This window comes from Xiphophorus maculatus, chromosome 9 (genome assembly GCF_002775205.1).
Source record: "Xiphophorus maculatus strain JP 163 A chromosome 9, X_maculatus-5.0-male, whole genome shotgun sequence".
NCBI lineage: Eukaryota > Metazoa > Chordata > Actinopteri > Cyprinodontiformes > Poeciliidae > Xiphophorus > Xiphophorus maculatus.
The window spans coordinates 2,837,162-2,856,152 of NC_036451.1; the positions used below are offsets into that span (position 1 = coordinate 2,837,162).

At 36.8% G+C, this 18,991-nt stretch overlaps 1 protein-coding gene across 1 annotated transcript in view; it reads left to right on the plus strand.

Moving 5' to 3' along the window:
- The window catches only part of LOC102226407 (ephrin type-B receptor 1-like), a 102,748-nt gene extending 86,385 nt beyond the window's left edge, over positions 1 to 16,363 (plus strand). Inside the window, exons 15-20 of the mRNA XM_014471042.2 lie at positions 920 to 987; positions 1,380 to 1,527; positions 2,052 to 2,201; positions 9,826 to 10,022; positions 10,126 to 10,284; positions 11,859 to 16,363. Of these exons, the coding sequence (XP_014326528.1) occupies positions 920 to 987; positions 1,380 to 1,527; positions 2,052 to 2,201; positions 9,826 to 10,022; positions 10,126 to 10,284; positions 11,859 to 11,970 (834 nt within the window). The 3' untranslated portion in view covers positions 11,971 to 16,363. The remainder of the gene's footprint in view (positions 1 to 919; positions 988 to 1,379; positions 1,528 to 2,051; positions 2,202 to 9,825; positions 10,023 to 10,125; positions 10,285 to 11,858) is intronic.
- Positions 16,364 to 18,991: the final 2,628 nt, after the last annotated feature.

An 18,991-nucleotide genomic window follows, 5' to 3' on the forward strand; every position in this document is an offset into this window, starting at 1 on the left:
AAGGATAACTGACATCTTGTTAGCTAAGTAAAACATTTTTGCACAACAGCATCTTAATTCACGATGAGAGGAAAGGCTTGTGACTGAACAGGGATTTTCTGTAGCAACATTTCAATTAAAGTTACCACAGGTTAGTAGGGCTATTGTAGATCATTTGTGGTAAATTTCCACCGAGAAACAAGAAACAAGTCTTGAATATTCCCTTATGAGTGTAGATTTATAAATCATTTTCCTAACTGTCCTGGGTCGTTCATGCTGACTTTGCACCTGCAGAAAGTCTTTCTGATGTAAGAAAAGAGCCCAGATATGTTAGAAAATATCAGTTAATTTACCACTTAAAGGACTTCTGCCATTTTTATCACAAATTTATGACTTTATAATCTCTGTAAACCTTTCAATTTTTCTTTTCATGCAATTTTCTGGCATTGCAGTGACAGAGAATAGTTTAGTCTTAATGTCATAAATTTATGCCTTTGATCATAAAAAAACATTTCTGTTATAATCATAGCCAGGGTTCTATTTACTATGAAATCAAAAAGAAAATAAAAAGTCTGGTCATTTTTAATTTATCAGGAATAATCCATCTGCCGTTTGGCAAAACAAATTTGTGTCAGTTTCGAATTGCACTCGGGACCACACAAAATCTCCCTAGGGCCTCAAATGGCCCCTGGACCACATTTTGGACACACCTGGTTAAAGGTTAGAGATATTAATTCAAGATGAGTGTCGATGTATTCCAAAAAAATGTGAAGTTAGTGATTTTTTTTGTATTTGTATTTGTTTTTTTGAAAATGTATGTTATGTGGACTTTACAATACTGTCGTGTCTTGTCAACTTCAGAAGTTTAAATAAATGGTAAAGACCTGTTGAGAAATACTTTTAGAAAATAAGAATCCATTCATGTGTTTCTGTGTTGTAGCAAAACGACGGTCAGTTCCCAGTCATCCAGCTGGTCGGCATGCTGAGAGGCATCGCTTCTGGAATGAGGTGCCGACACAAACACACACTAATCCATTTTATTACAAAGATAAACAGGAAACCTTCTCTGATACTTCGGTGATTGATTTCCTTATGCAGAACGGTACACACTTTAACTCTTCTACCTGCTGTAATGTAAGTCCAAGTATTTTACAACTTGGCAGCTTGAGATCTCGCATCCCATCCTGCAGTAAAACACAGATAGCGTCTGTGTTTTACTGCAGGCTGTGAGCACGCAAACATACAGAAATATTAAATCTCATTCCGATTTTATCGGCGGCAGCTCACACACGAGCACACAAACACACAAAGGCACAAACACACACTCTAAATTCCATTAGTTCACCAAAGCTTGCAACAGATAACACACGTTGAGTCAATAAATCCTGTTGATGTTGCAGGTACCTGGCGGAGATGAGCTACGTTCACCGGGATTTAGCAGCGCGAAACATTCTGGTGAACAGCAACCTGGTGTGTAAGGTATCCGACTTCGGCTTATCGCGTTATTTGGAGGAGGATACCTCTGACCCCACCTACACCAGCTCACTGGTAAGGAGGAAAAAACTTCTCTGGAAACTCCCAGCTTCTTTCTGGGATTTTGTGATACTTTGTGTAATTTCCTTCAACAGATAGTATTTCAAACACAGGAAACCAGCATGTTGTTATATTACATCCTTTAATCCTGGATTTCTGTCAGCAGTCTCAAAAGAGAAGCTTTTATTTTACCAATACTTTTTTATTAGGAAAGAAAAGATTGGAAAACATATGTTTGTTCACATTTGTTGAGTTTGGTGTGCTTTTTCTTTACTTCATTACTTCTAAAAAAAACAGGGAACATGAATGTAGTTTGCTCTTCTAATACAATCAATGTGCAGATTCTTTCAATTTTTTTTACACTTCCATGTCTTGCACACTATTCTGATGCCCTTCCTATGACCTTTTCCTATACTTTGTTCTACCTTTGCTGAATTCCTAAGTATGACAAATTCCCTCAATGCAGCCTTTCTTTTTTTGCTGTCATCTTTTATCTCTGCCTTTTGTCTTCGTTTTTTTCCCGCTCTTTTTCCCCTCAGGGGGGTAAAATCCCAGTGCGGTGGACGGCTCCAGAGGCGATTGCCTACAGGAAATTCACTTCTGCTTCAGATGTGTGGAGTTACGGGATCGTCACCTGGGAGGTGATGTCGTACGGAGAGAGACCTTACTGGGACATGAGCAACCAAGATGTAAGTCACCACCTGGTTACCTGTCTCTCTGTCTCTGTCTGCTGCTCTGATGTCTGCGGCTGTTTGGTGTTTTCGGAGGCTGCGCTTGTTTGTTTTTCCTTGCCGTCTCTCCCAGCAGGGAGTCGACACGTCTGAGGAAAAGATGCGGAAAATGAGGACATCAATTCAGGTGTCACATGTGTTTTTCTTCCCTGAGCATTAGTCCAAAGGTATCAGGATTGTGCTTTCAAGCAGATGTTTACTGCAGGCGATACTTTATTGTAGTGACAGCTTTATTCCAATTACTTTCACAGTATGATCAATTTGCCGCAGCATTTCTTTACCTTATTTTTTTATTTGCATCGCATTGATTCTATTAAGTTCTCTGAGATTACGCTGGTCCTGCTGTGATTTAGGCTAGAAATAATCAGCAGGTTTATAAAAGAGGACATTCCCATTTCTCTGCTGCTTTTTCTGTCAGCTATAATTTAGAAAAGAGAACTATTCCCCAGCTTTTCCTGAGTTCTCCATTTTGCTCTTGGAACTAAAAGAAAATGGAGTTCAGGACGAGAAGTTCTAAAAGATTGGATTACAATCGTTTTTTCGTTTTTGGGGGATTTTATTCTGAGGATGTTATATTATATATTATATGAGACTGAGATTATAGTTTCTTTTGGCTCTAAATCTGGCTACATGAAACTTCATGCAGTGTGTAAAGGTTTGACACATAGAAGCCAAAGATGTAGATATGCAGTCATATTCAATAAATTAGAATATGTTCTGATGAGGTTTGTTGTCGGATTAAAATTACCTTTTTTAAAAAAAATAACAATCCCTAAGCAGGTTTTAGAAATACTTTACATTTCTGTATTGATCATTTTTAGTGGTCTGATTTAATATCCTAATCTTGAAGGTTATTTTTCATCGACTGGAAAATAATTATCATCAACAGAAAGAAAGGCCTAAAATCACATTTAGAATGTGTTTCACTCAGTTAATTGAGGTAAATCAAGTTTTAAGTTTTATTCAAATGTATTAAATATGACTGTGTATATACTGGTAGTGGAATGTGATTAAAATTAATAAACAAGAGTCTTTGCAATTGAATAATCACGATTTATCCTATTTTATCAAATACCAATATTTGACACAAGTAAAGATCCAGATGCAGCAATATTCAAAATGTCTTAATGCAGCAGCATTACGTGTAGGTACCATTGCACTTCGTACTCTTCTAATTCTCTGTATACTCTTCATACTTTCATTTAGTTCTGCATTCAGAAATGTTCAACTCCTCTCTTTGTCACTCTTCACGGTCGCTGCATTTTAATCGAAATTCGATTTTTTTTATGTCCTCTATAGTAAATGTATTTTCTTAACGCCTCACCCCCCTCTGTGAATACTGAATAATGAACTAAAAGGCAATATCGTAAATTGAGAAAAACTTTCTTTATTAAAAACATGTTGGCATAGCAACAGTGACGCATTGTTTTTCCCTCTCACCTCGTCTGGATGTCTCACAACGCTGCCGGTATTCTCTGGCGTTAACGACTTTTAATTCAAATACATTTTGGCTGAATAAATAAATAAATATGCAGGAACTTATGCAGGCACATCAGATCCAAACTTAGTAGCAGTTTCTTGCAGGAAGGGGTGAAGGGTTATGCTTTATTTTAGTTGTAATTAATTAATCAGAATAAATGTGTTAAAGTCTCAACCCTAACATATAACTTATTTAATTACTGCAGAGTCAGTGATGCTTCAGCAACTGGCCGCCTCATGGTTTATTCCTGGGAAACGTGTTCAAAGCATTTTGAACAAAACATTTAGCCATGTTTCATCTCAGCTGATAGTTTTCAAACTGCCACTCCCAATCAGTTGAAGTTTTCTGTCAACAGTTGTGTGCAAAAGCTTCAACCCCTTGTAGTTTATTTGTATTTTGCTTGTAAACAGTTTTGTTGTGAAATTGCAGAGCTCTGCGAGATGATATATCTGGAACTTTTTCCCACTTTGTAATGTAACAAACTTCAACAAAAGTTTTGTGGATTTATTTCTTGTGTTAGACAAACACAAAGTAGTGCATCAGTATGAATTTTAAGGATTTTAAAATATGAGGTCTGGCCGTCTTTTTATTTTTGTTCCTTGCAAAAATAAAATAAGGAAGCATAACCTTAAAACTACCAAGGAATGACTTGTTGTTCACTGAAAAAGCTGGCAAACAACTGGCCAAGAGTCTGGTAGTAACTCCTGGAGCAGCAGAGATCAGCGCTTCAGTTGGGAAAATCTGTTGATAGAGCAACTATTGTTGGGGGGGGGGGAAACCCTTAAGGTGTCTTCTCTAGTATTTGCTTCAAGCAAGAATGAACAAATATTTTAGTCTCTAGATATACAAATTCTAGAAAGACAAGAGTTGCAGCTGAAACTGTAGCGAACAGATTGACTTAGTGGCTCTGATTTCTACTCCAACCTTTTCACATTCAAACTTTTTCATAACCGAGCATTTATTTCCTTTCACTATTGCAGATTTCCTCCTTGTTTTTTCTTTAACACAAAACAATCTGAAATATATAGAGGGTTCTGATTCTTAAGTGACAAAATAAACACTTTCAATATATTTGAAAGGAAATCTATTTAAAGTTGTATTTATTAACATTTCTTTAAGTTTCAAAGGTTTATTTGGACATCAGATGCTTTTTAGATAATTTTGTCTCACTTTTTTGAGTGTGCTTGTTAATATACTGAACCCAATATCTGAAGGCTCTTTGTTATTAAAAGTCTTACACATGATATAATTTTGTTGATTTTCATAAGATTTAATAGACTTTCCCATCGAAAGAACAGCGGTTTACCAAAAGCAAGGTGATGTCCAAAGAGACATTAGCTAAAAACTCCAATTAAAAGTATGATATGTCTGCCAGGTACTTTTAAAAATCTTTATCACTGCACTAAAACAAAAAACATGAGATTAAGTGTAAACGTTTGTGTACTACTGAAGAGAAAACAAGCCTGAGTTTATGCATCACTTGTCTTTCTATGAAAGAGTTTATCTGTGGCAACGACTTCTAACATCTCAACAGCAGGACAAAATTCCTTGTAAAATATTTTTAAATAAAGTCAACTTCCTGTGGGAGATTCCTCTGTCTCTTTTCCATTCTCCTCCTCCCGTTGCGCCTCCTCCGCTTTTCCCCGAGCCGCAGCTTCTCTAGAGTCGTAATGAGAGAAATTCAGTGTAATGACAGAGACGGATTTATAATGGAACAGTCTGTGTATAATGATGGGGAAGAGTGTGTGTTTCCAGTACAGCTAACGAGGGTCTGCGGGGGCATTAACTATGCATGGAGCTGACACCCTGAGCTCACACTTATCATACATTCAGACTCGCTTTCAACCGAACCACACACGCAGGCCGACATGTGTAAAGGAACGTGCACACACACACACACACACACACACACACACACACACACACATGATTTCAAAGAACACAGAGGAGTGAAATTGTCAGCAGAGCCACTGCAGGTGCAGTGTTCGACATGAATTAATCATGAAAGAAACCTGTGATGTTTTACTACACTTTCTGCTATTTTGATTGGCATGGGTGCTTAGAGTGAATTTATGCATTACAAAGCCTAAGAAGGGTGTCAGGGTCAACTGGAGTTCACCTTGGAAGCAGTCAAATCCCCAGCAAGACGATTGTACAAGTGCCACCTTTTTATAGCTCACAGACACACGTTACATTTAATTTGCAGAAAGTCAGGAAAATAAAACGACACTCATGTTTCCGTCTTGCAATTTTATGGCTAAATGGTTGCAGAAGAGTAAGCACCAGATTTGAAAGTGGGCTGATGTTGGAGGTGGTTAGACGTCGGTCTCAGGTATGACCAAAGCAGCTAAACGGTTTACAAGGTCAGTCAAAGCACAGGAGTCTCCGAGAAGTCTGTTGTGGAAAAAAGCTAACAAGCAAAAGTCTAAAAAGTGACAGAGGTCATGAACTGAGGTAGACGAGGAACAAGGCAACAGATTGGAGCATTTTGGCAGGATGACAGGAAGGAAAAAAGAAATGATGAAAAAGCGACATCAATAAATAATCAGTAGATTCAGGGAGAAACATGGAAAATGGTTGGAATAGGTGAAAACAACCTGCAACTGGCAGGAATGTCAAAACAAAAAAAATCATAAAAATATAAATATTTTTATTTTGCAGTGATGCAGGCATTGCTCTGGTGAAGAAAGAACAGATTTATTATCGATCTGAGTTTCATGTGTAAAATATGGATCAGGTCCAAAGGGAAAAGTAGCAGAATTTAGCTCTGCTTAAACAGAAGCTGGACACTTATTAATGTTTTATGATCAATTATGAAATAAATCACACTTATTAATATTTTTGGTCAACATTTAAATTACAATTATTCATCTCAATTACTCACAGTTTGGAAACGATAAGTAATTTTGGAAATGCTTCATTTTTTTTCTTCTTTTTTTGTCTTGCCATGTTTTTCAGTTATAGTTTTTTAGTGGCATTTTTTTTTACAAGATGGCCTATGTTGACAGTTTAACAGCAGAATGTATAGTTTGCATATCTCCTTAGCTTTCTGTGTGCTTTTAAGTTGTTTTTTTGCTTTTAATTTAGCTGAAACACGGATTTCTTTATGAATTTCTCATGGTAGTTTGGAAGCTGTTTTGTTAGTTCATAGCATCTGTTATTTCAGTTAGTCTACTGTGCTGGCCAAAAAAGCAGAAAGAGTCTGAAAAAATGTCTATAAAGATTTACATGTAAGCAATCAACATTCAACTTTAAGTTCATAAGATATGGGACTAATATGTAATAAATTACTTAAAAGTGCATTTTACAGCTAAACTGAACCAAAAAAAGTATTACTTAGAAGAATATGATTCATGTCATTGAATACTTTTTCAGTACAAACCAAGTTTTAACAAGAGGTTATTACATGACATTACTAAAATGTTTGAAGTAGTCAACAATTTCAACCTTTTTATATTTTACATCTTAATGTTACATCAATATGAATAAAACTTTGATTACTCAAATATTCTGATTAGATGTTCAACATCCTTTGCGTAAATCAAAAGTTTAGTTTTACTGCTAAATAACAAAAATTTGATCCACTATGACTCAGTATGTCAATTAAAAAAAAAAATCAAATCAGATTGTTGCCCCACTGAGTGTTATCAGATCTGTTTGTTATTAAGACACTCTGTCTATAGCCATTTTTCACAAGTTTACAGTTCACCACATCTACGGGTGGTTTTGGCTCTAAAAGCTGTCAGTACCCTTATAATTTAACATTTTATTAATCAAACTTTAAACAAAATGCTGGTTTGTCTGGAGGCAAAATTTTGCTCGTCTTTTATGTAGAAAAGCATCAGCTTTCTGAATAGACAAGACAGATGGTAATAATTGGTGTGTGAGAAAACTGCCAGAAATATGTTATCTGACATCTGTACAGTAATTAACTCATAAAATGGTGTGTTTTAAGCCATTAGGACACATTTCAGTAGACCTGACAAGCATTACATCCATAACTTTAATTGTTTTTGTGAATCATTTAAATCATGTCATGTTCCTGGCATACAGTGATTTCAGATGGTAATTTATACTTTGATATTTTTAATGTGTTACTGCTGTTTACAGAAAAATATCAGGATAAAATTTGTGACCGCCTAGATGAAAATTCTGAACTGTTAGCTAATTTTTACTCAAGCTTAACTCAAATATTGTTCTCCTCCCAGGCTGCACTGATCACCACATCCAGCCTGTTTTTGCCCTTAAGCCGTCATGATGGGATGCCTCATTCATGACTGCAACATTTCTGCTGTTTCTATTTCTCTACTTTTTTAAATCAGTTTATATCTTAAACTGAGCAACATGACTTTGAATTGTTTGTAGTTGGTGAACACATCTGTGCAAAAATAGTAAATTCCTCCAGTTATTTAACTGCCTCCATTTACTTGTTGCACAAAACCCGAGTTGTAAAGTTTGTCTCTTTGTTATTTTGCCCTCTGAAATTATTACGCCCCTTTAAATACTGTATTTTGTTTTGGAGCTTGCTACATGTGGGTGTAGTGCAGACTCAGAGAAGTGATCACAGAAATGCTAAAGGAAAATGACTTTCATAAGAAGCAGTTTTTCTCTCCTCTTTACTTTTCATGACAGCACCATGCTGCTTGTCTCTTTGATCCTCAGAATGACTTTGTGCTGCTGAGTATGTAGGATGAAACGTTTAGTACTGAGCTTTTTTTTTTTATTTCAGGTATTATATAAATGTAGATTTGTATCAAAGCTGAGAGGAGGGAGGGACTGATGGAAGTAGGTGTATCTCCAGTCTCAATCCCAATGCTTAGAAGTTTGATTTTGTTGAAATGGAGCCATTGCATCCAGCATATATTTTTCTCTTTTAAGATTTTAGCATAGGAAGAATGGTAGTCCATGTCCTGTGGTGCCATTTTTTTCATAGTTTTACTCATTACCACCTGGAAAGTAGCAGATTAATAGAAACTAATAAAAAGGAACAGCTACTTTATCACTGCAGCAGATTTTTATATCAGAACCACCACAACTGTTATTCAGTTACATATTACAGCAATAAACATTCATTGAATATTTGAATATATTGAAACAAGCCAATGTTGGATTTTATTTGTGTTTTGGCAAAGATATTATCTTTCTTCTGTCATTATCTATCTTCTGACTTCTTTATTTCTGTTACTGTGAAAATCCAGAGTATTCTCATATGCTCACTTGTATCATTGCATATTTATCTGTGATATTTAATTTACCTTATCGTATGCCTTTTGACATCAGGTCGTTATGCCTGTGTTGTATATCATTGATTTCCGTAAATTGAATATTGTGGGTTATGAGTTTGACAACATATCACCAGATTAACCAACAAAATGGCACAAGATTACAATGTTGCTGGGTTGGTCTCAGGGATAAATGACTAAGAATTATCATTAACAGTGAAAAGCTGAATTTAGCAAATATAGGTCAAACAGCATATATGCTTTAATGTGTATTAATACAAACAGTGGGAACCAATTTGACACAGCAGCTAACATCCACAGTCTTCCTTAATTCCACTATTGGAGTTTACAGCCAATCAGCAGCAAGAAAAATGAATGGCACTTCTGCTGATTGCAAATACCAGCTCTAAAATATGAGGCATTTTTCAGCATCTCAGGCTGCATTTTTATTTTAATTCATAAATAGACACATTTTTCATGAAGAAATCTGAGCTATATTCACAGGATAATATCCAATTATTGTCGATGTCAATTTATTTATAAAGCACTTTAAAAACAGATATCAGCTGCACCAAAGTGCTGTACAGTATTCATGAAACCACAGATAAAAACATAAAAGAATAAAAACACAAGTTAAAACAGACAGGACAAGTAAATTACTATGTCAGGCCATATGGAAATGCCAAAGAATAAAAATGAGTTTGAAGTGTTCAAGACTATGTGTTCAAATATTGATCAGTGAATATGTGGCAAAGGATCAAGAACACAACATTCATTCTTCAAAAAATGAAACTCTGTGACTTCCTTTTTGGACAGGTTTACCTTTTGCTCCAGCCTTATTGTGTAAATCCGCCTGCTTCTCTGGTCTGCTGCGTTCCAGGTAATAAACGCCATAGAGCAGGACTTCAGACTGCCAGCTCCCATGGACTGCCCGGTAGTGCTGCACCAGCTGATGCTGGATTGCTGGCAGAAAGACAGAAACGCAAGGCCAAAGTTCTCTGACATTGTCAGCATGTTGGACAAAATGATCCGCAACCCTGCGTCTCTCAAAGCCGGCACCAGCAACATGGCTCCTGGGTGAACAGCGATATTAACTCATTTCCATACCCAAACACTCTCTGTTTGCGATGCAGGTGAGATTCTAATCATCCCTGTGGTTCCTTATATCTGCTCCCTGCAGTCCTTCCCTTCATCCTTTGTTAGACCGGGGAGCTCCAGATCTGAGCAGGGTGAGCTCGGTGGAGGACTGGCTGGCTGCTCTGAAGATGACCCAGTATAGAGACTCCTTCATCGGATCGGGGTTCACATCTTTGCCCCTGGTCACACAAATCACAGCTGAGTATGTCTGACCTAACTGTTTTCACTTCTTCTCTGTCATTCTCATTGCATGCGCCTTTAAATTGTATAACTATGTTAATAGTTGCAATATGCGTCACATTGCAACTTTCCAGCTGCTGATGTCTAAAGGCAATAAGTGATACTGTTACTTTAAAGAAGACTCCAATGTCAGACTTTCCTCTGGTACACCTATACTGCACCGATGCCCTCTGAACCTGAAGTATTCTGAAATTTACCCAAAGGGACTAATTATATATATGCTAAAATGTACGGGTGTGAGGAAGGCACAGTTCAGGTATATGAGCCAGTGAACTCAGTTTCACATTTCATGCAGAATGAACAACTTCCTCAGAGAAAAAACGGACGGGCGACCCGCCTGAACTCAAATTTCGTGGGTTTTTAATTTGTTCTCTTTGCATCATAAATTCAGCACTGCATGTATATTTAATTAGGTTTTAAAACTACTCCTCATGTTACATTTTTATAGGTAATATAAAGCAATGGGTATGACGATCTTCATGGGATGTGTGGCCATGCATTTACTTTTGGCTCTTTTAGCATTAGTTCAGTTATATTAAACTTGATATTTGAGCACGTTCTGATCCAAGACATTATTTAAAAACCACTCTGGAGACATTAATAATATATGTATTATTAATATACAACCGCATCTTATAGTACACTGATACAAAAATAGTCATTTTATGTGTCTTTCTTTTGTAAAGTAAGTTGTGTGTAGGGATTGAGCTGCACAAAATGATTAAATTATGCAATGGCAATAATATTGGTAAATATTAGGGGTGTACCAATATGAAAATTTGGACCAGTATTGAAATTTGATAATATTGCTGTTACTTTTTCCTAAATAAATCATTTGAGAGCAAATCAAAACAAAATCCTTTTTTGAGGTGGATTTAAAAAAAACAACTACGAAACTAAACAAAAATTTTAAGAGGGAACCTGAAACTAATCATTAATCACACCACACCAATATTGATTCAATACTTATACTGATTCAGTATTAATATGATCAATATTTTGGATCAACCCACCCATCCATATTATTTAGTCCAAACTATCCTGTGCAGTATGAACAGAACAAACAGACTAAAACAGAACTTTTACCCAAAAGCTGCTATGGCTCTGTGTGTTGATTCATCTGAAACCTGATCATCATTTATTTATGGTTTTTTTTTCCTTTACATCCCAGTTGTCTTGGTGTTTCTACTATATTTTTACATTTATTCAGACTTACATATTTGTTACTATTTTGTTCAATTATTTGACTTGCCTTCGAGAGTTGCTATTTTTTTTTACACGTCTCTGTGCTTTCTTTCATGCACAATGACAGTAAAAGGAATTTTGATTCTGACAATACGATGATAATATATTTGTGGTATATAGTGAAGCTCTTTACAGGTTTAAACTTATGTTTAAACTAAGTAAACATTAGTTTAAATGTTTACTTTAGCAAAGCCTGCCATCAGTGTGCTGGTGTTTTCCCCTCCAGTACCAGCAGGAGTTATATCATACCAGCATCTGTGGTTTATTATATTTGTTTCTTTGTTTTCACAGGGATCTGGAGAGGATTGGAGTGTCTCTTGCAGGACACCAGAGAAAAATACTGACCAGCGTTCAGTCGATGAGGCACCACACTGATGACCAGTCCCCCACTGAATCTGTGTAGCTATGGGTGAAGAAACACTTTGATATATTTGACCATTGTTGAGTCTGTGAGTGAACAGACTTTACTTGTTCTGAAGATCTGTTATTTTCCTTCACAGTCATTAAAAACCCATTTTAAAGACTCCATTAATGATCTTGCAATCAGTGGAGATGTTTTTTATGGTATTTAGTCTCTGAAGTTGGAATACCCCCCCTCTGGAAATTCTCTGTACAGGTTTTATTTGTTGAACAGACTGAAAACAGCAATGAGCAACACTGTGGAAAAAGAAAACGACTGTCTGACCTGAAGGTTATCTCCTGAAAGGAAAGAAGAAAAACCCCAAGTTCTGCTTGAAGGATAATTTTGACTTCAACCCCTTCGCTCCACAGGCCATTTTCATCAAACTCAATCGTTTAAGGAAGACAGGGTGTTTTTTTTTTTTTACTTGAGGATGAATCAAACTAAGACTGTACTGTAAAAAGAAACTAGCTGAGGAGACTTTTGTGTGAATGGACAAACTGGACCAAAAGCCTGTCAGAAAATGTTTCTGGATGCAAGAGCGACAGCAGGCCTTCTTGTTTCCAGCATGTTGTGTTGTGAGTATTTATTTCATTGTGTTTGTGAAAACTACAACCATTTGAATCTAGACTGTTTAAATGGGACCTTTTTGAATTGATCTTCACATTGAAGAGTTAGTAAATATCGTTATTTGGGAATTTCTTCCCTCGTTGTTCATTTACTTAAGCCGTTGCTGTTTTGCAATGTTATTGGAGTATTTGTGATCTTTCCATTTTATTCATCACTAGTGTAAACTCTAAAGTGCTGTTGAGTGGAGATAAAAAACATTTCCCAGTGCTCGGACAGATGGCCCACATAAAATACATAATTCACACTTTTAATGGATGTTTTTGATGTCCCGAGAGGGAAGGCAAATGTGACGGTACGCCTGGATGACAACATGTATAAAGACACATCTCAGTCTATTATGGAAAAGTTTTTAGTTGATCAATTTTAAGAATTACCTGAACATATGATATACTTGCATTAAACACACAAGTAATCAGATATTTTGTTATGTAAATTTTAATGATTGTGGCCAACAGCTACTGAAGCCTAAGACATAGTTTCTCAGAAAATTACAATATCATGCAAAACCTATATAAACTGACTTTCAGAACAGAAATGCTGTCCTGATGAAATGTGGTGAATGCAGCACAGTGGACATGAAGACTAAAGCATGTTGGGGCAGAATTAACAGGTATTAATGTAAGCTGGGAAAATAGCAGCTCTGGAAAGCTCATCAGCAGAAGTAAACATGATGTTTCCTGCTTGATGTTGTGCTGACTTAATAAAATCCTGGACCAACACCAGCCGGCAACATGGCTTCCAAATCATCACTGACTGCACCAGGATAAACACACATTTTGTGCCTCTCCAAAAAAACGTTGTTACCCAAACTACTAATTAAATACAAAAATCACTTTTATCTGAAAATTCGACACCATGCTGTAAATCTCACATTCTTTTGCTTGTACAAGCTTGTTGCTTGTAAATTTGTTTTTAGCAATTTTTTTCTTCCAGTCAACTTTCCATTTTTACACTGGGATACAACAGGACCTTTTCATGCTTACCATCATGGAAGAGGTGACTTTCATATGATATTCATGATTTTATATAAATTTCCTGGCCAAATCATTGTATTTCTGAATGAAAAATCTTTTTTTTCCCTGATCTTACAGAATATTTACATTTTCAGAGAAACTGAATATTGGAATAATACAGTTATTGGTCATAATTATTCAAATTAACTGAAGATGCTGGAAACGTATCACTGCATGAAATGAATAGTTAATACATGATTTATCACTTTTTGAATTAAGGCATTAACATTCATCGATTTGTTTATAATATTCTAATTCATTGGTATGCGCCTGCATTGATTTCCCACCTACAAAGTAAATCAATTACCTGCTATATGCTGAGGTGTGGCGGAAGAAAGCAGCTTAAGAGACTGTGTGAAGTGAGACAATAACAGCCGTCCACAATATCTCAGAGGAGGTATTGTGTTCCCATGTCTGTGTGTTTTGGCTGCAGATCCTAAATCTGAAACCCAGTCAAGTGTTAATACAGTGCATGAACCAACTAGAAATCCGGCGTTCATCTTCTGTCCATGACAAATCTCAGTTCTGTCTAAAGTGTATGGCTGGCATCCAGATGGCATTCTTCGTCCTGCAGCAGGCAGTCTGGCTACACTTCCTGCTGTTGGACATGTCTTTGTTACCAGAGTTTGTTCCACATTGACGCCTCTGATTAAAACTGTTGGAGTAGTTTGTAGATCAAATAGGGTCAAGCGACCTATTTGTGTGCTCACCTGCGGACAGCAACCTTTTTAACACCCTCAAAATTGATTTGTTACAGTGAAGATTATGCAGGAATTCTTTGCGCCAGCAGGTACATTTGCTGATTGTTTGTCCCGTTTCAGTCGTTGATGAAATGTTTGATTCTCTTGTGAACGAGGCCTGATCTTATTGTGGAGAAGAAGTGCTTTTATCTCAGCACGGGGTGGATTACCAGCTGTGAAACAACTGCAGTCTCCAACCCAAACCTCCAGCATCTCAAGGATTACCCTTCAGTTGCTCTGTTTGGGTGTTAGAATTTTATTCGTCATCGGCTGAGAGCCCCGATTCACAACGACAGGAAGTGACACTGTTTGCTTTCACTAGTACAAACTCTGCCTGTGTTTGTCTCTCAGCACTGCTCCCTGTTGCTTCGGTCTCTTTGTTTCTGAACATTGTGACATTGGAATGTCAGAACCTCCAAAAATGTTCAGTTTCCACTTTTTTTTTTTCTCACTCAAACTCTGTCCTCACGGCGCAACCGCAATTGCGTTTGTTGCCTGGCAACGGCAGCTTATTGAACATTTTATCAGGAAGTATTGAGATCAACTGGGAGCACGTCAGCGGTTCAGAGGAATAATTTGTTGTAAATAGATGCCTCTGGAAAAACAGGCTCAGCGATAGCTAGGGGGTTTAATAAAGAATGAGACAAGTCGTGTTCCTAAAAGCTCATACTGAATGCTGCCTAAAAATGTCAAGCACAAGAAATGAAAGCTGTGAAAATGGGCATCATATAACACGCATTTCTAGGCACTTTGAAACCACTTCTTATGTTATTTATATCTCCCTTTTAGATATGTGCTTTACAGGAAATTTGGCTGGTTAGCATGTCAATGTGAACTAATATAAGTTCATGTGTTGAGTTTGACTGTGACGATTTAGTGCCCTCCAAGTTACAAATGAATGAAGTAAAGATAAATTCAGATTTTGATTGCAGCAGCTAAAAATATCATTCTGAGAAATGTTAGGAAATCCAACCTTCATTTTAAGAATAGTTAAGTTGGAAAAAGTCTGGCATTTAGATTAAAGTTACTGTCATACCTAACAATTTCTTTAACATATATTAAATGTAAATCAATCATTTTCATTGATCTCTGCGTCTTTTATTTTTTATCAGTAATGTAAGATTTCCTGTCAGTCACTTTATCAAGACATCATTGGAGTAGAGCAGGCATGAGTTGATCTAAATAAATCAGAAAATGTTCACAACAGAGAGACGGATCATTTACTGCAGAGCTGTCTTGTTCCTGAATCGTTCTTAAAAGATAAATCCAGACACTGATGTCAGTGAAAATCAGAGATTAGTTTGGATGTTTGTATGTAAACAAGACTTTAAGCACAAAGAGCTGAAACACTGTAATTATAACTGGCACCTGCTGTGTCTACTCAAGGCTGAAATACACATTTGAGAAGTGTTTCCATATTTCCACTAAAAGGAAATATTGTGAGGTTATTTTTGTCTTATTTAAAAAAATGTCTAAAAATGAATGTGCTGCAAATCATTTGATAGTGTCGATTTTTCTCATAGAGCAATGAAGAAATTTCAAGAACAGCCCAGTTTATGCATCAACACATTTGATATTTACAAGGTCAGATCCAACCAAATGCATAGAGTGTTTATTATCAGGGACTAATAAGTAAATACTTACCTAAAATCCCAGCATGCATTCAGCTGAATGGCAACTGCAAAGACAAGTCAACAAAATCTTTGAAATTTGTTTTTAAACAAAATTCAAAATTATAACTTTACATTCGTCATACAAAGGTTCTATTTTCTTTGTCTTGGACTGTTGAGGACTTAGTTTAGTTTTTCTTTTGCTCTCTTAACCTTTATACATACTGCAGTATTCTTAAGCAGTAAATAAATTCACCATCAGAGCTCAATGTTTAAAACTTAACTTTGTTTTTGACCTGCAAAGGTTTGGACTTTTGCTTGGATTCATCCTTCAAACCTGTCAGTCTGAGTGTCCAAAGCAAAGGGATTTGTATGAGGGGCCGTTTAGGACAAAATTTACGTTTTGTCTCTCACACACTACCAAAAAGTCTCGCATACTCCAAAAAAGTAGCCACGCACACTCCAAAAAATTACGTTTTGTCTCTCACACACTACCAAAAACTCTCGCATACTCCAAAAAAATAGCCTCGCACACTCCAAAAAATTACGTTTTGTCCCTCACACACTACCAAAAACTCACGCATACTGAAAAAAATAGCCTCGCATACTCAAAAAATTACGTTTTGTCTCTCACACACTACCAAAAACTCACGCATACTCAAAAAAATTACATTTTGTCTCTCACACACTACCAAAAACTCACGCATACTCAAAAAAATAGCCTCGCATACTCAAAAAATTACGTTTTGTCTCTCACACACTACCAAAAACTCACGCATACTCAAAAAAATTACATTTTGTCTCTCACACACTACCAAAAACTCACGCATACTCAAAAAAATAGCCACGCACACTCAAAAATTACTCACGCACATTCAAAAAATACTCAAATTGCGTATACACACACTACTAAAATGTCACACACACACACACACAAACGTTAACTTTCTCGCTCACATACACTACTACCAGCTCGCTCACATACACAGAAACGTTAACTTTCTCGCACACATACACTACTACCAGCTCGCTCACACACACACAAACGTTAACTTTCTCGCACACATACACTACTACCAGCTCGCGCACATACACACAAACGTTAATTTTCTCGCTCACATACACTGCTAACAGCTCGCACACACACAGACGTTTATCTCTCACATACACAAGACTAAAGTTGAACACACACACAGTACTAAGACTCGTTTTATGTATGTGTGAGAGCGAGACTTTTTATGAATGTGTGAGAGCGAGACTCTTTATGTATGTGTGAGAGCGAGACTTTTTATGAATGTGTGAGAGCCAGACTCTTTTTGAATGTGTGAGAGTTGTCACGGAAGAGGCGGGGCATAATTTTTGGATCAAACTGCGCATGCGTAGATCCTAAACTATAAGTTTCGATTGTTGACTCACTGTATGTTCTATTACTTAGTATATTTGTGCTTTTAAATATATATAGAACGTTTAACTTTCTTGTAGATTAAATGTGCTATAGAAATAAATGAATCTGATTGATTGATTAAAAAGAGCAAAATTGCTGTAGTACAATCTGTCCACTGGGTGCCAGTATTACAGGAATTATTAACCGGCGCCAACTAGTGCCGAAGAAGAAAGAGTTTGCTATACCGAACATGGCTAACTCTAATTCGAAACGAGGGAGAATTGGTCAGGCAGCTGCCATTTTAAACACCGCTCCGGAACGGAACAGAGATGAGAGTTCTGAATCTACTGTAGCACTGCGGGCAGTCGTTGAATCGTTTAATGCGCCTGTCAAAGTGCTGGTTGCCTCCGGAGAAGATAGAATGGTGTTTAAAATGGCAGCTGCCTGACCAATTCTCTCTCGTTTCGAATTAGAGTTAGCCATGTTCGGTATAGCAAACTCTTTCTTCTTCGGCACTAGTTGGCGCCGGTTAATAATTCCTGTAATACTGGCACCCAGTGGACAGATTGTACTACAGCAATTTTGCTATTTTTAATCAATCAATCAGATTCATTTATTTCTATAGCACATTTAATCTACAAGAAAGTTAAACGTTCTATATATATTTAAAAGCACAAATATACTAAGTAATAGAACATACAGTGAGTCAACAATCGAAACTTATAGTTTAGGATCTACGCATGCGCAGTTTGATCCAAAAATTATGCCCCGCCTCTTCCGTGACAACTCTCACACATTCAAAAAGAGTGTCGCTCTCACACATTCAAAAAGAGTCTGGCTCTCACACATACATAAAACGAGTCTTAGTACTGTGTGTGTGTTCAACTTTAGTCTTGTGTATGTGAGAGATAAACGTCTGTGTGTGTGCGAGCTGTTAGCAGTGTATGTGAGCGAGAAAATTAACGTTTGTGTGTATGTGCGCGAGCTGGTAGTAGTGTATGTGAGCGAGCTGATAGTAGTGTATGTGAGCGAGAAAGTTAACGTTTGTGAATGTGCGAGCTGTTAGTACAGTGTATGTGAGCGAGCTGGTAGTAGTGTATGTGAGCGAGAAAGTTAACGTTTGTGTGTGTGTGTGTGTGACATTTTAGTAGTGTGTGTATACGCAATTTGAGTATTTTTTTGAATGTGCGTGAGTAATTTTTGAGTGTGCGTGGCTATTTTTTTGAGTATGCGTGAGTTTTTGGTAGTGTGTGAGAGACAAAATGTAATTTTTTTGAGTATGCGAGAGTTTTTGGTAGTGTGTGAGAGACAAAACGTAATTTTTTGAGTATGCGAGGCTATTTTTTGAGTATGCGTGAGTTTTTGGTAGTGTGTGAGGGACAAAACGTAATTTTTTGGAGTGTGCGAGGCTATTTTTTTGGAGTATGCGAGAGTTTTTGGTAGTGTGTGAGAGACAAAACGTAATTTTTTGGAGTGTGCGAGGCTATTTTTTTGGAGTATGCGAGAGTTTTTGGTAGTGTGTGAGAGACAAAACGTAATTTTTTGGAGTGTGCGTGGCTACTTTTTTGGAGTATGCGAGACTTTTTGGTAGTGTGTGAGAGACAAAACGTAAATTTTGTCCTAAACGGCCCCTCATAGATTTGGAGC